General features: G+C 43.4%; 1 protein-coding gene across 7 annotated transcripts in view; it reads right to left on the bottom strand.

Annotated features, from left to right (window-relative positions):
* The window catches only part of LOC110508149 (polypeptide N-acetylgalactosaminyltransferase 1), a 73,130-nt gene that overhangs the window by 4,128 nt on the left and 53,937 nt on the right, over positions 1-15,065 (bottom strand). For all 7 annotated transcript variants that reach the window (XR_016492312.1, XR_016492309.1, XR_016492308.1 and 4 more), the window contains 6 exons: positions 13,925-14,095; positions 10,888-11,005; positions 10,032-10,212; positions 3,200-3,339; positions 3,012-3,110; positions 1,389-1,523 (listed from right to left, as the gene is read on the bottom strand). Coding sequence is in view for 2 of the 7 variants with exons in the window: in XM_090222611.1 (XP_090078737.1) it covers positions 1,389-1,523; positions 3,012-3,110; positions 3,200-3,339; positions 10,032-10,212; positions 10,888-11,005; positions 13,925-14,095 (844 nt within the window). In the remaining 5 variants the exon portion in view is untranslated. The remainder of the gene's footprint in view (positions 1-1,388; positions 1,524-3,011; positions 3,111-3,199; positions 3,340-10,031; positions 10,213-10,887; positions 11,006-13,924; positions 14,096-15,065) is intronic.

Raw genomic sequence — 15,065 nt, 5'->3', positions numbered from 1 at the left:
AACAGACCTGAGTCAACTTCTACAGACACAACAGAGAAACAGACCTGGGTCAACTTCTACAGAGACAACAGAGAAACAGACCTGAGGCAACTTCTACAGAGACAACAGAGAAACAGACCTGGGTCAACTTCTACAGAGACAACAGAGAAACAGACCTGAGGCAACTTCTACAGAGACAACAGAGAAACAGACCTGAGGCAACTTCTACAGAGACAACAGAGAAACAGACCTGAGTCAACTTCTACAGAGACAACAGAGAAACAGACCTGAGTCAACTTCTACAGAGACAACAGAGAAACAGACCTGGGTCAACTTCTACAGAGACAACAGAGAAACAGACCTGGGTCAACTTCTACAGAGACAACAGAGAAACAGACCTGAGTCAACTTCTACAGAGAAAACAGAGAAACAGACCTGGGTCAACTTCTATAGAGACAACAGACAGAGAAACATACCTGGGTCAACTTCTACAGAGACAACAGACAGAGAAACAGACCTGGGTCAACTTCTACAGAGACAACAGACCTGAGTCAACTTCTACAGAGACAACAGAGAAACAGACCTGGGTCAACTTCTACAGAGACAACAGAGAAACAGACCTGGGTCAACTTCTACAGAGACAACAGAGAAACAGACCTGAGTCAACTTCTACAGAGACAACAGAGAAACAGACCTGGGTCAACTTCTACAGACACAACAGAGAAACAGACCTGGGTCAACTTCTACAGAGACAACAGAGAAACAGACCTGGGTCAACTTCTACAGACACAACAGACAGAGAAACATTTTTTTTTAAATATATTTGAGTCATTTAGCGACGCTCTTACCCAGAGCAACTTACTGTTTAAAAGTGCATTCATCTTAAAGTAACTGTCCTGTGAAAATCTGACTTTTAAAAGTGAATATTCTGATAACTCATACCCATATGTTGTGGACTCATCCTATATTCATGTGGCCAAAGCATAAAATTAAAGAAAAAAACACTTCAATCTGGTATGTCAAAAAGACAGTTTAAAAAAATGCTTGCTATTTCCTCATTGATGATGATGTCATCCTCCTGAGGATGCACTGGCCAATCAGCGATCTACTCGCGTGAATAATTTGAATGACTTGTATACGCCCACACCATTCAGTTGTTGGGGTAGGGCCACACCATTCCAATACAGAAAATCAGCTTTATATCATACTTCATAAATAAAAAATTGGAAGGAAAACTAAATATTTCACTCATATTGTAATGAATTATATGACATATTTAATAGAAATGTGGAAACACTTGACAGTTACTTTAAGGTAGCTAGGTAAAACAACAACTAGCACACTCAGCAGGGTCAGTGGTAGTAAGAAAAGACAAGGAGGGGTTGTTTACTGTTGACAGACAGACATACCATGGGGTCATACTCCCAGAGCTGGTTTCCTTTGAGGTGATGACACTTGAGCATCATGACAGGACCGTTGAGTTTGGACACGTCTAGACACAGGTCATCTGTCCTTATCTCTTTATTGGCCGTGTAGCTGAACACCTGCAGGGGACGACACACGGTCAGACGGGAAGACAAGAGACCTCTCTCTCTCTCTTATGTCATTCACATTGTATCTCTCTCCTCTGAGGTCAGATAAGTTGCTCAGGTTAATGTCACTATGATGAACACCAAAGGTAATCTCATTACTGTTGTCCTGTCCTCAGTTGATCAGTTACGGTTTCCTCCCATGCCATGGCAGTTCTAGTTACCTGGTTTCCTCCCATGCCATGGCAGTTCTAGTTACCTGGTTTCCTCCCATGCCATGGCAGTTCTAGTTACCTGGTTTCTTCCCATGCCATGGCAGTTCCAGATACCTGGTTTCCTCCCATGCCATGGCAGTTTTAGTTACCTGGTTTCCTCCCATGCCATGGCAGTTCCAGATACCTGGTTTGTGACTGTTACCTGGTTTCCTCCATGCCATGGCAGTTACCTGGTTTCCTCCATGCCATAGCAGTTCCAGATACCTGGTTTCCTCCCATGCCATGGCAGTTCTAGTTACCTGGTTTCCTCCCATGCCATGGCAGTTCCAGATACCTGGTTTCCTCCCATGCCATGGCAGTTCTAGTTACCTGGTTTCCTCCCATGCCATGGCAGTTCCAGATACCTGGTTTCCTCCCATGCCATGGCAGTTCTAGTTACCTGGTTTCCTCCCATGCCATGGCAGTTCTAGTTACCTGGTTTCCTCCCATGCCATGGCAGTTCCAGATACCTGGTTTGTGACTGTTACCTGGTTGCCTCCCATGCCATGGCAGTTCTAGTTACCTGGTTTCCTCCCATGCCATGGCAGTTCTAGTTACCTGGTTTCCTCCCATGCCATGGCAGTAGATACCTGGTTTCCCCCCATGCCATGGCAGTTCTAGATACCTGGTTTCCTCCCATGCCATGGCAGTTCTAGTTACCTGGTTTCCTCCCATGCCATGACAGTTCTAGTTACCTGGTTTCCTCCCATGCCATGGCAGTTCTAGATACCTGGTTTCCTCCCATGCCATGGCAGTTCTAGATACCTGGTTTCCTTCCATGACATGGCAGTTCTAGATACCTGGTTTCCTCCCATGCTATGGCAGTTCTAATTACCTGGTTTCCTCCCATGCCATGGCAGTAGATACCTGGTTTCCCCCCATGCCATGGCAGTTCTAGTTACCTGGTTTCCTCCCATGCCATGGCAGTAGATAGCTGGTTTCCCCCCATGCCATGGCAGTTCTAGTTACCTGGTTTCCTCCCATGCCATGGCAGTTCTAGTTACCTGGTTTCCTCCCATGCCATGGCAGTTCTAGATACCTGGTTTCCTTCCATGCCATGGCAGTTCTAGTTACCTGGTTTCCTCCCATGCCATGGCAGTTCCAGATACCTGGTTTCCTCCCATGCCATGGCAGTTCTAATTACCTTGTTTCCTCCCATGCCATGGCCGTTCTAACTACCTGGTTTCCTCCCATTCCATGGCCGTTCTAACTACCTGGTTTCCTCCCATGCCATGGCAGTTCTAGTTACCTGGTTTCCTCCCATGCCATGGCAGTTGAAGATGCCAACTTTCTCGTTCTCCTTCCGGGCCATGTTGTCCAGACACTGGTTAGTCTCCACGTTACGGATCTGACAGAACAACACACAACCAACAATTATCACTGATTGAATGTGTGTGTGTTTAGTGTGTGTGTGTTGTGTGTTTAGCGCGGGTGCACCTCTCCCAGTGAGTAGTAGTGTCGTGGTATCTGGGAGTCAGGATAGACGTTCTCCAGGTACCAGCTGAAAGGTTTACACTGCAGCTTCTGTCTCAGAGACGAGCGAGACGTGATGTCACCATAGTCCACCTTCGTCACACCTGAAACACAGTGTTTTCCATTAGCGTCAGCTGTCGGCTAATCAGCCGGTTACAGATTCATTTTTAGCCAGCTACATTTTCCACTTCATAATAACTAGGCTACTTTTCATTTAAAAGTTTCAGTTCGCTAGTCCATCGAGCCCTCCCCCGCTAGGATGAACGATATGTATCTTCTAGCGATCTATTTATAGGACAGGCGCCGGTCAGTCACAAAGTGAGTGATGACAGGGAAATTCAGCAGAGAGGAAGAGGCAAAGTGAGAGGTTTCACGCTCGCCAAAATCTGTCCAATGCTTTTCTATGGTCTTATTTTGGACCTAAGCTTGTCACCTGCCTTCCCATCTTTGGGACAACGACTCCCATTGGTAGGGAGGAGCCATGAGCATCTCGTCATTATATAGCCTACAGATTTCTGGTTGCAGTCAAATTTCTTTACACCTGTGGGAGAGAGCATATCCTTACATATCCCATGTACTGTAACTGGTAACGATGTGTGGAAATCCATGACTTAGCCTAATTATTGTTTACTGACACAAAATCATTGATTTTCTTTTACGTTTCACATAACCAGAGTCATGCCCTGACCATAGAGAGACATTATTTCTCTATGGTGTAGTAGGTCAGGGTGTGACTGGGGGTTGTTCTAGTTAGTTATTTCTATGTGGGGTTCTGGGTTATTATTTCTATGTTGGTGATTGGTATGATTCCCAATTAGAGGCAGCTGGTAATCGTTGTCTCTCATCGGGGATCATTTTTAGGTAGCCTTTTTCCACCTGTGTTTTATGGGATATTGTTTTGTGTTTGTGCACCACGTAGTCACATTTCATTGTTAGTTTATTGTTTTGTGTTTGTGCACCACGTAGTCACGTTTCATTGTTAGTTTATTGTTGTGTGTTTGTGCACCACGTAGTCACGTTTCATTGTTAGTTTATTGTTGTGTGTTTGTGCACCACGTAGTCACGTTTCGTTGTTAGTTTGTTGTGTGTTTGTGCACCACGTAGTCACGTTTCGTTGTTAGTTTATTGTTGTGTGTTTGTGCACCACGTAGTCACGTTTCATTGTTAGTTTATTGTTGTGTGTTTGTGCACCACGTAGTCACGTTTCATTGTTAGTTTATTGTTGTGTGTTTGTGCACCACGTAGTCACGTTTCGTTGTTAGTTTGTTGTGTGTTTGTGCACCACGTAGTCACATTTCATTGTTAGTTTATTGTTGTGTGTTTGTGCATGTGCACCACGTAGTCACATTTCATTGTTAGTTTATTGTTGTGTGTTTGTGCACCACGTAGTCACATTTCATTGTTAGTTTATTGTTGTGTGTTTGTGCACCACGTAGTCACATTTCATTGTTAGTTTATTGTTGTGTGTTTGTGCACCACGTAGTCACATTTCATTGTTAGTTTATTGTTGTGTGTTTGTGCACCACGTAGTCACATTTCATTGTTAGTTTATTGTTGTGTGTTTGTGCACCACGTAGTCACATTTCATTGTTAGTTTATTGTTGTGTGTTTGTGCACCACGTAGTCACGTTTCATTGTTAGTTTATTGTTGTGTGTTTGTGCACCACGTAGTCACATTTCATTGTTAGTTTATTGTTTTGTGTTTGTGCACCACGTAGTCACGTTTCATTGTTAGTTTATTGTTGTGTGTTTGTGCACCACGTAGTCACGTTTCATTGTTAGTTTATTGTTGTGTGTTTGTGCACCACGTAGTCACGTTTCATTGTTAGTTTATTGTTGTGTGTTTGTGCACCACGTAGTCACGTTTCATTGTTAGTTTATTGTTGTGTGTTTGTGCACCACGTAGTCACGTTTCATTGTTAGTTTATTGTTGTGTGTTTGTGCACCACGTAGTCACGTTTCATTGTTAGTTTATTGTTGTGTGTTTGTGCACCACGTAGTCACATTTCGTTGTTAGTTTATTGTTGTGTGTTTGTGCACCACGTAGTCACATTTCATTGTTAGTTTATTGTTGTGTGTTTGTGCACCACGTAGTCACGTTTCATTGTTAGTTTATTGTTGTGTGTTTGTGCACCACGTAGTCACGTTTCATTGTTAGTTTATTGTTGTGTGTTTGTGCACCACGTAGTCACGTTTCATTGTTAGTTTATTGTTGTGTGTTTGTGCACCACGTAGTCACGTTTCATTGTTAGTTTATTGTTGTGTGTTTGTGCACCACGTAGTCACGTTTCATTGTTAGTTTATTGTTGTGTGTTTGTGCACCACGTAGTCACGTTTCATTGTTAGTTTATTGTTGTGTGTTTGTGCACCACGTAGTCACATTTCATTGTTAGTTTATTGTTGTGTGTTTGTGCATGTGCACCACGTAGTCACATTTCATTGTTAGTTTATTGTTGTGTGTTTGTGCACCACGTAGTCACGTTTCATTGTTAGTTTATTGTTGTGTGTTTGTGCACCACGTAGTCACGTTTCATTGTTAGTTTATTGTTGTGTGTTTGTGCACCACGTAGTCACGTTTCGTTGTTAGTTTATTGTTGTGTGTTTGTGCACCACGTAGTCACGTTTCATTGTTAGTTTATTGTTGTGTGTTTGTGCACCACGTAGTCACGTTTCATTGTTAGTTTATTGTTGTGTGTTTGTGCACCACGTAGTCACGTTTCGTTGTTAGTTTATTGTTGTGTGTTTGTGCACCACGTAGTCACATTTCATTGTTAGTTTATTGTTGTGTGTTTGTGCACCACGTAGTCACATTTCATTGTTAGTTTATTGTTGTGTGTTTGTGCACCACGTAGTCACATTTCATTGTTAGTTTATTGTTGTGTGTTTGTGCACCACGTAGTCACATTTCATTGTTAGTTTATTGTTGTGTGTTTGTGCACCACGTAGTCACGTTTCATTGTTAGTTTATTGTTGTGTGTTTGTGCACCACGTAGTCACGTTTCATTGTTAGTTTATTGTTGTGTGTTTGTGCACCACGTAGTCACATTTCATTGTTAGTTTATTGTTGTGTGTTTGTGCACCACGTAGTCACATTTCATTGTTAGTTTATTGTTGTGTGTTTGTGCACCACGTAGTCACATTTCATTGTTAGTTTATTGTTGTGTGTTTGTGCACCACGTAGTCACATTTCATTAAAAGTTTATTGTTGTGTGTTTGTGCACCACGTAGTCACATTTCATTGTTAGTTTATTGTTGTGTGTTTGTGCACCACATAGTCACATTTCATTGTTAGTTTATTGTTGTGTGTTTGTGCACCACGTAGTCACATTTCATTGTTAGTTTATTGTTGTGTGTTTGTGCACCACGTAGTCACATTTCATTGTTAGTTTATTGTTGTGTGTTTGTGCACCACGTAGTCACATTTCATTGTTAGTTTATTGTTGTGTGTTTGTGCACCACGTAGTCACGTCTCATTGTTAGTTTATTGTTGTGTGTTTGTGCACCACGTAGTCACGTTTCATTGTTAGTTTATTGTTGTGTGTTTGTGCACCACGTAGTCACATTTCATTGTTAGTTTATTGTTGTGTGTTTGTGCACCACGTAGTCACATTTCATTGTTAGTTTATTGTTGTGTGTTTGTGCACCACGTAGTCACATTTCATTGTTAGTTTATTGTTGTGTGTTTGTGCACCACGTAGTCACATTTCATTAAAAGTTTATTGTTGTGTGTTTGTGCACCACGTAGTCACATTTCATTGTTAGTTTATTGTTGTGTGTTTGTGCACCACATAGTCACATTTCATTGTTAGTTTATTGTTGTGTGTTTGTGCACCACGTAGTCACATTTCATTGTTAGTTTATTGTTGTGTGTTTGTGCACCACGTAGTCACATTTCATTGTTAGTTTATTGTTGTGTGTTTGTGCACCACGTAGTCACATTTCATTGTTAGTTTATTGTTGTGTGTTTGTGCACCACGTAGTCACGTTTCATTGTTAGTTTATTGTTGTGTGTTTGTGCACCACGTAGTCACATTTCATTGTTAGTTTATTGTTGTGTGTTTGTGCACCACGTAGTCACATTTCATTGTTAGTTTATTGTTTCGTTGTTGCTAAGTTTCACTATGAAATAATTCTGTGGAACTCAACATTCGCTGCGCCTTGATCCGTCTCTACAAAGGAACGTGACAGCCAGCCACAGGGAGCGGCCTAGGCTATTTACTGTGTGCTGATTGACAACTGAACAGCAAGTGTTGACTAGTTTATAAAAAGTGTCGAACTGACTGAATAAATTCCATCTCCTACATCCCTTGCCATTCAACATGGTTATATGTCCATGTTGTCGCATCGTGACAAGTCAACCTAAGGATTTCCTAGGTTTCCTTTCCTAGGATGTCGGGGCTTGCCAGACAGGGACGATAAAGTGAGTGACTCATCTCGTCAGTCTGTAGCCTACCGAATGGCATCGGAGAGACGTTCATTTGGCTCCTTAATTTGCATAGTTTGGCTCCCTAATGTTTGGCAATTATCTGCAGATAAATTATGAAAACATTCGATGAAGATGATGAATCATCACTGAAGGAACAATAGACAGTGGAGAGCCTCATTCTGGTCAAAATATGATAATTAGGCCCTCAAGAAACCCAGGCATTAAAACGGAATTCAACAATATTCACAAATGTATTGACCTTAAACTTCCCCCAAATTATCATAAGACAGGAACAGAATGCATCACTGATTTCGTATAGGTCAAGAGGCAACGAGAATGCCCCTGTCTGTTTCTGCAGTGCACAAGTCTACCACTTTGTGTAACCGTTAGCGATGAAGCTAATGTCTTCTGGTAGATGGAAAGGCTCCCAAAAAACTCCTCAATGAAATGTTAACTACAAAGTAGCCTAGCTTCCCTGGCAGAATGATATCAGGGTTATTTCATCTACCATCATATGTGGCTATAAAAACCCTGCTCAACAACAGCCTCTTGCTAGCTGCGCACTTGAATGAAAGGGTAAATACACCCCAAAAAGACAAGTATCAGATTTATCCCAGACCTCAGAAGCCTCCTGATGTGGTTTAAGCATTGTTCTGTATTCAGAACATCCAATGTGATTTTGAGAGTGAAAACGGGGAAAATGGAAACCTGGAAAAACAAAACCTTAAATATATTATTCTAGATAAGGTGGGCTATTTACTTCATTTTTCTGTTTCAATAAAATACACAATTTGAAGAACAAATATAATTGTGGCAATCCATATGTTGTAGTAAAAGTGTAAATACCACTTTAAATCAAGAGAACACTGGTTAAATGCTAAAAAAAAGGTTTAATATTCTCCTACTTAGAAAATAGTCCTGGTCATATAGGCATAGACCTAGACAACTAACAATACCAAAATAAGGAACAATACACTGAATTCATCCTTTTGTTGTCATTTCAATTGCAAAGTCATGTCTTTCTACATAATACCGCAACACATTTTTTACAATCTGGGACATAAACTCGATAAAGTATTCAATATTTCCGCTGTGTATTTCAGATGGAATCAAGTTGTTACAATGTACCAGAGACCACCGAAATAGAGCTGCTTTGGCCTGGCTGGCTACTTTTCTATTTGACTGGCTACTCTATGTAGTGGTGGAAAACACCCAACACACATCCCCATGGTCACAATCACCAACTACCTAAAGGACTGGAAGAATCTTACAAACATGTTTCTCATAGAGTGTTTGATATTCTCTGGATTAGGGATTGTTATTACAGTAAGGGGAAGCAGTGAACACTAAACTTCCTGTTAGTGGAAGAGAGGTGAACCTTTGACCTTGTTCTCGCCTGTCCTCTACCTGATCTGTGCAGGGGTGTGTCTGTCAGTGGTGAGATGGCAAGGTTAATAGAGACTGTGTAGCGTGAAATTATTCTGTCCCCCCCCACGTCGCCTCTCTCTGTCAGGTCACCACGGCAACATCACATTGTTAATGGGGGGCCTGGTTGGCCCTGTCCGGGGGTATAGTTGGATGGGACCACAGTGTCTCCCGACCCCTCCTATCGCAGCCTCCAATAATTATGCTGCAATAGTTTATTGGGGGGCTAGGGTCAGTCTGTTATATCTGGAGAATTTTTCCTGTCTTATCCGGCATCTTGTGTGAACTTAAGTATGCTCCCTCTAATTCTCTCTCTCCCCCTTTCTCTCTCTCTCTCTTTCTCTTCTCTCAGAGGACCTGAGCCCTAGGACCATGCCTCAGGATTACCTGGTCTGATGACTCCTTGCTGTCCCCAGTCCACCTGGTCGTGCTGTTGCTCCAGTTTCAACTGTTCTGCCTGCGGAAATGGAACCCTGACCTGTTCACCGGACGTGCTACCTGTCCCAGACCTGCTGTTTTGGACTCTCTCTCTCTACCACACCTGCTGTCTCTAACTCTGAATGATTGGCTATGAAAAGCCAACTAACATTTACTCCTGAGGTGCTGACCTGTTGCACCCTCTACAACCACTGGGATTATTATTATTTGACCATGCTTCTGTTTTGAAACAGCCCCCAGACACACAGCAACTCGCCCCTCCCTCAGACTCACCAGGGGAGATGATGTAGAAGGCTTCTGTTTTGAAACAGCCCCCAGACACACAGCAACTCGCCCCTCCCTCAGACTCACCAGGGGAGATGATGTAGAAGGCTTCTGTTTTGAAACAGCCCCCAGACACACAGCAACTCGCCCCTCCCTCAGACTCACCAGGGGAGATGATGTAGAAGGCTTCTGTTTTGAAACAGCCCCCAGACACACAGCAACTCGCCCCTCCCTCAGACTCACCAGGGGAGATGATGTAGAAGAAGTTTTTGAACTGGTCCATCCAGACCTCGGCCAGGCGTCTGTTGTTCTTATTGATGATCTGACCCGTTCCCCCTGGAAACGTGTAGGGCGTGGCCTTCCGGAACACGTGACCCACGTGAGAACACGTCACGATCTCCAACGTCCCCCCGCACTGCCAGATCTACAACACACCCGAAACACTCATGTTACAACTACATACAACTACACAACCCTGTGTGTGTGTGTGTGTGCAGGTGCACATTTCTCTGGCTAGCTAACGGAGAATTCCATCCAGCTACTATAGCAAGATACTTAGCAACGCTAACAATACTTGTACCACCACACTTTCTCCCTCACCTCCAACTTTCCAAATGCCAGTTGTTTTTCGGTTACAGCTCATGAAGTGTGCTTCATCACCCGGCTTCTCACCTATCTTTTTGTTATCATCCAGGGGACGCGCTGCTGTAACTGGCAAACTGCCTCTGTACCCTACTGCTGTCTTTCAGAGTGCCCTGATTCTGTAACTAGCACATTGGTTGTCTCTTCTCTCTGCATTCTGTTGTTATGTGAATGATTGGCTGAGCCTTGGACACAGACAGAGTTGCTCCAAACGTGCATCACTCGTTCGCTTACAAACCTGCATCGCTCGTTCGCTTACAGCCAGTAGTGATCCAAAGCTCCCCCTCCCAAACTTTTCTCATCTGATCTACACGATTCACGTAGGTCGCCTATTTTGGATTCAAAACGGTGAATTTCACCAAAAGTGAACTAGTTTGCATAGCTGGTGTGTGTGTGTGTGCTTGCATGCCCTGTGTATGTGTGCGTGTGTGTGTGCCCTGTGTATGTGTGTACTCACCCTAAAGGAGATCTCCAGGTTCTCTCCTCCCCAAATGTCCATACCTGCGTCATACGTCCCTATCTCTTGGAAATAATCTCTGTCTATAGAGAACAACCCACCGGCCATGGTAGGAGTCCTGGAGAGAGAGGGGAGAGGGGGAGAGAGAGAGAGGGGAGGGAGAGAGAGAGAGTGGAGAGAGAGAGAGGGGGGGGGGGGGAGAGAGAGTGGAGGGGGAGAGAGAGTGGAGGGAGAGAGAGAGAGGGGGAGAGGGGAGGGAGAGAGTGGAGGGGGAGAGAGAGTGGAGGGGGAGAGAGAGTGGAGGGAGAGAGAGAGAGAGGGGAGGGAGAGAGAGAGAGAGAGGGGAGAGTAGTGTAGGGAGAGAGTGGAGAGAGAGAGAGGGAGCGAGAGGGGAGGGGAGTGGAGAGAGAGAGGAGAGGGAGGTGGGTGGGAGCAAGGGGGGAGATAGGGTGGGGAGAGGGGGAGAGAGAAGAAAACAGTCACTCAACTACATTCTGGTTTCATGTTTGCGACAGAGATCACAAGTTTGTCCGTAGAGATGGTATCTTCAGAGGCACAAAACATCAAGTCGACCTCCAGAGATGTTTTTTCCTGTTTTTCCATCTCAATACAATTCAATTCAATGTAAGGGCTTTATCGGCATGGGAAACATTAGTTAACATTGCCTAAGCAAGAAATCTCTCTCTCCCTGTCAGTCTCTCAGAAGGAGGGATATACAGTGGCAGGAATAAGTATGTGAACCCTTTGGAATTACCTGGATTTCTGCATAAATTGATCATCAAATTTGATCTGACCTTCATCTGAGATCAAATCACTACAATAGACACAAACAGTGTGCTTAAACTAATAACACATAAATGATTGTATTTTTCTTGTCTATATTGAATACATAATAAAATATTCACAGTGTAGGTTGGGAAAAGTATGTGAACCCCTCCTAGGCTAATGACTTCTCCAAAAGCTAACCTGGAGTCCAATCAATGATATGAGATTAGAGATGTTGGTTAGAGTTGCCCTCCCCTATACAAAACACTCACAAAATTTGAATTTGCTATTCACAAGAAACATTGCCTGATGTGAACCATGCCTCGAACAAAAGAGATCTCAGAAGACCTAAGTTTAAGAATTGTTGACTGCATAAAGCTGGAAAGGGCTACAAAAGTATCTCTAAAAGCCTTGATGTTCATCAGTCCCACGGTAAGACAAATTGTCTATAAATGTAGAAAGTTCAGCACTGTTGCTACTCTCCCTAGGAGTGGACGTCCTGCAAAGATGACTGCAAGAGCACAACGCAGAATTCTCAATGAGGTTAAGAAGAATCCTAGAGTGTCAGCTAAAGACTTACAGAAATCTCTGGAACATGCTAACATCTTGACGAGTCTACGATACATAAAACACTAAACAAGAATGGTGTTCATGAGAGAACACCACGAAAGATACCACTACTGTCAAAAAATAAACATTTCTGCATGTCTGAAGTTCGCAAAAGAGCACTTGGATGTTCCACAGCGCTACTGGCAAAATATTCTGTGGACAGATGAAACTAAAGTTGAGTTGTTTGGAAGGAACACACAACACTGTGTGGAGAAAAAAAGGCACAGCACACCAACATCAAAACCTCATCCCAATTGTAAAGTATGGTGGAGGGAGCATCATGGTTTGGGACTGCTTTGCTGCCTCAGGGCCTGGAAAGGTTGCTATCATCAACGGAAAAATGAATTCACAAGTTTATCAAGACTTTTTGCAGGAGAATGTAAGGCTATCTGTCAACAATTGAAGCTCAACAGAAGTTGGGTGATGCAACAGGACAACGACACAAAACACAGAAATAAATCAACAACAGAATGGCTTCAACAGAAGAAAATACGCCTTCTGGAATGGCCCAGTTAGAGTGCTGACCTCAACCCGATTGAGATGCGGTGGCATAACCTCAATAGAGTGGTTCACATCACAAGAATATTTCTGAACTGAAACAGCTTTGTAAAGAGGACTGGTCCAAACTTCCTCCTGACCGCTGTGCAGGTCTGATCCACAACTACAGAACACATTTGGTTGAGGTTATTGCTTCCAAAGGAGGGTTATCACCAGTTATCACATCTAAGGGTTCACAACCTTTCCCCACCCTGCACCGTGACTGTTTAAACAGTGTGTTCAATAGACATGAAACCGTAGAATTGTTTGTGTGTTATTAGTTTAAGACTGTGTTTGTCTATTGTTGTGACCTAGATGAAGATCAGATCAAATTGTATGACCAATTTAAGCAGAAATCCATCTAATTCCAAAGGGTTCACATACTTTGTTGCCACCATATGTCATTGAGCTAAAGACTTGTTTTCAAGATGTTAATCAGAAAGACAACAGGGAACATGGTGCCAGTGCCACATAGAACAACAAATAGAACAGCACACGTCCCCCTGGGGAAACATATTGTGGGAACACGATCTGAGCTGTGCACTGTGTGGGGAGTCACACATGTCCTGTTGTTGGCCAGCTGGGAACAGAAAAGTAGAAAAACACCTCAGCAGACCAGGCAGGGAAACAGAAAAACACCTCGGCTGATATTAGCTGGCTAAAGATATTAGCTGGCTAAACTCAATAACATGTTGTTTTACTGAAACTACTTTACCCAGGTCACCTCACGAATAGACCTGTCTCTTTCCCTGTGTTGTGATGGAAACGGGACCTCTCAATGTGCCTCTGATAGTCCCAGTTGGACTGGTGGGGAACATGAACAGGAAGAGGTGATGAGGGACAAGCGAAAACAAACCCTGGGTTTTATTCCTGAATGTTCCCAGAGTTTCCCCATCCTCAACTACACAGGAACACAGCAACACAGCTACACCACACTGAGCTCATGTATTTGACTGAAAACAGAACTTATAACTAAGTCCCAGCTATGCCACTATTACTAGTCTATTACATTTAGATTCAGTAGAGTGTTAGAAGCAGGGATGATATCCTCACTGACTGGAGCTGAGGAGAGTCTACGTCCCAGTCTCTATGCCAGCGCTGTAGATGGGTAGTGTGTCCTACCTACCGGACGGGCAGAGTGCGGTCTCCCTTGCGGCGGTCCATCTCTCTCTGGGGTACAGGGTACCAGCGGAAGTTCAGCTTCCAGTTGAAGCCTCCGTAGGTCATGTCAGAACCAGCCATGTACTCAAACGTGTCATCACTGATCACGTCGATGATGGGACACACCACCGTTTTCCTGCAACACATATTCCCACACCACCACATCAGAAGACCTTTAGACCCACAATGACAAAGTGTTGAGTAGATGCTTGGACTTGTGAGTCCTAATCATTTCAATCACTTCTAATATCCAGAATATTTGCAGACCTCTACTGTGTTGACAACAGCAGTTACTAGTGTCTGGTGTTGCACCTGCCACTACTATCATGCTGTGTGTATACACAAACACACACACACAAACACACACACACACACACACACACACACACACACACACACACAGCCTGCCAGTCACTAGACAAAGGTCAATCAACAGTAGGTAGGTAGTTCCTTAAATGAAGTATCCTTTAATAATAGACCACATGGAAAACTCAAAACTTTATTTTTTAAATATGAATTAAGACATGTTAAATGTCTCTCTGTGACTTCTAGGATGATTTAACCCACTTAACCGCAACATTTATCCAAGTTGAAATGTTTTATTGACACCAGTCATGAGAAACACACAATGGTAGAGTTTACAGACCATGGGCTGAGCAACCCTTCCTCCATAAGAAGACATACAGAGGGGTAGAAAGATAGAAGCTGGAGTACGCTGGGAGAAAAATGGGTTCAGAACAGAACTAAATAATAGTAATTAAGAGGTAATTAGACAAGTAGACAAATAAATAGTGAATAGATGATGAAAGGGCTCTTGACTTGGACCATAATTGGGGCACAGCCAACACGTGTGAATGAGAGAGAAAACTGACTTCCAGAATCCCTCTAGTTTGGGGCACAGCCAACACGTGTGAATGAGAGAGAAAACTGACTTCCAGAATCCCTCTAGTTTGGGGCACAGCCAACACGTGTGAATGAGAGAGAAAACTGACTTCCAGAATCCCTCTAGTTTGGGGCACAGCCAACACGTGTGAATGAGAGAGAAAACTGACTTCCAGAATCCCTCTAGTTTGGGGCACAGCCAACATATGTGAATGAGAGAGAAA

The sequence above is a fragment of the Oncorhynchus mykiss genome, chromosome 3, assembly GCF_057628025.1.
Source record: "Oncorhynchus mykiss isolate SJ-2025 chromosome 3, ASM5762802v1, whole genome shotgun sequence".
Classification (NCBI taxonomy): Eukaryota; Metazoa; Chordata; class Actinopteri; order Salmoniformes; family Salmonidae; genus Oncorhynchus; species Oncorhynchus mykiss.
This window is presented reverse-complemented; position numbering and strand designations above follow the sequence as displayed.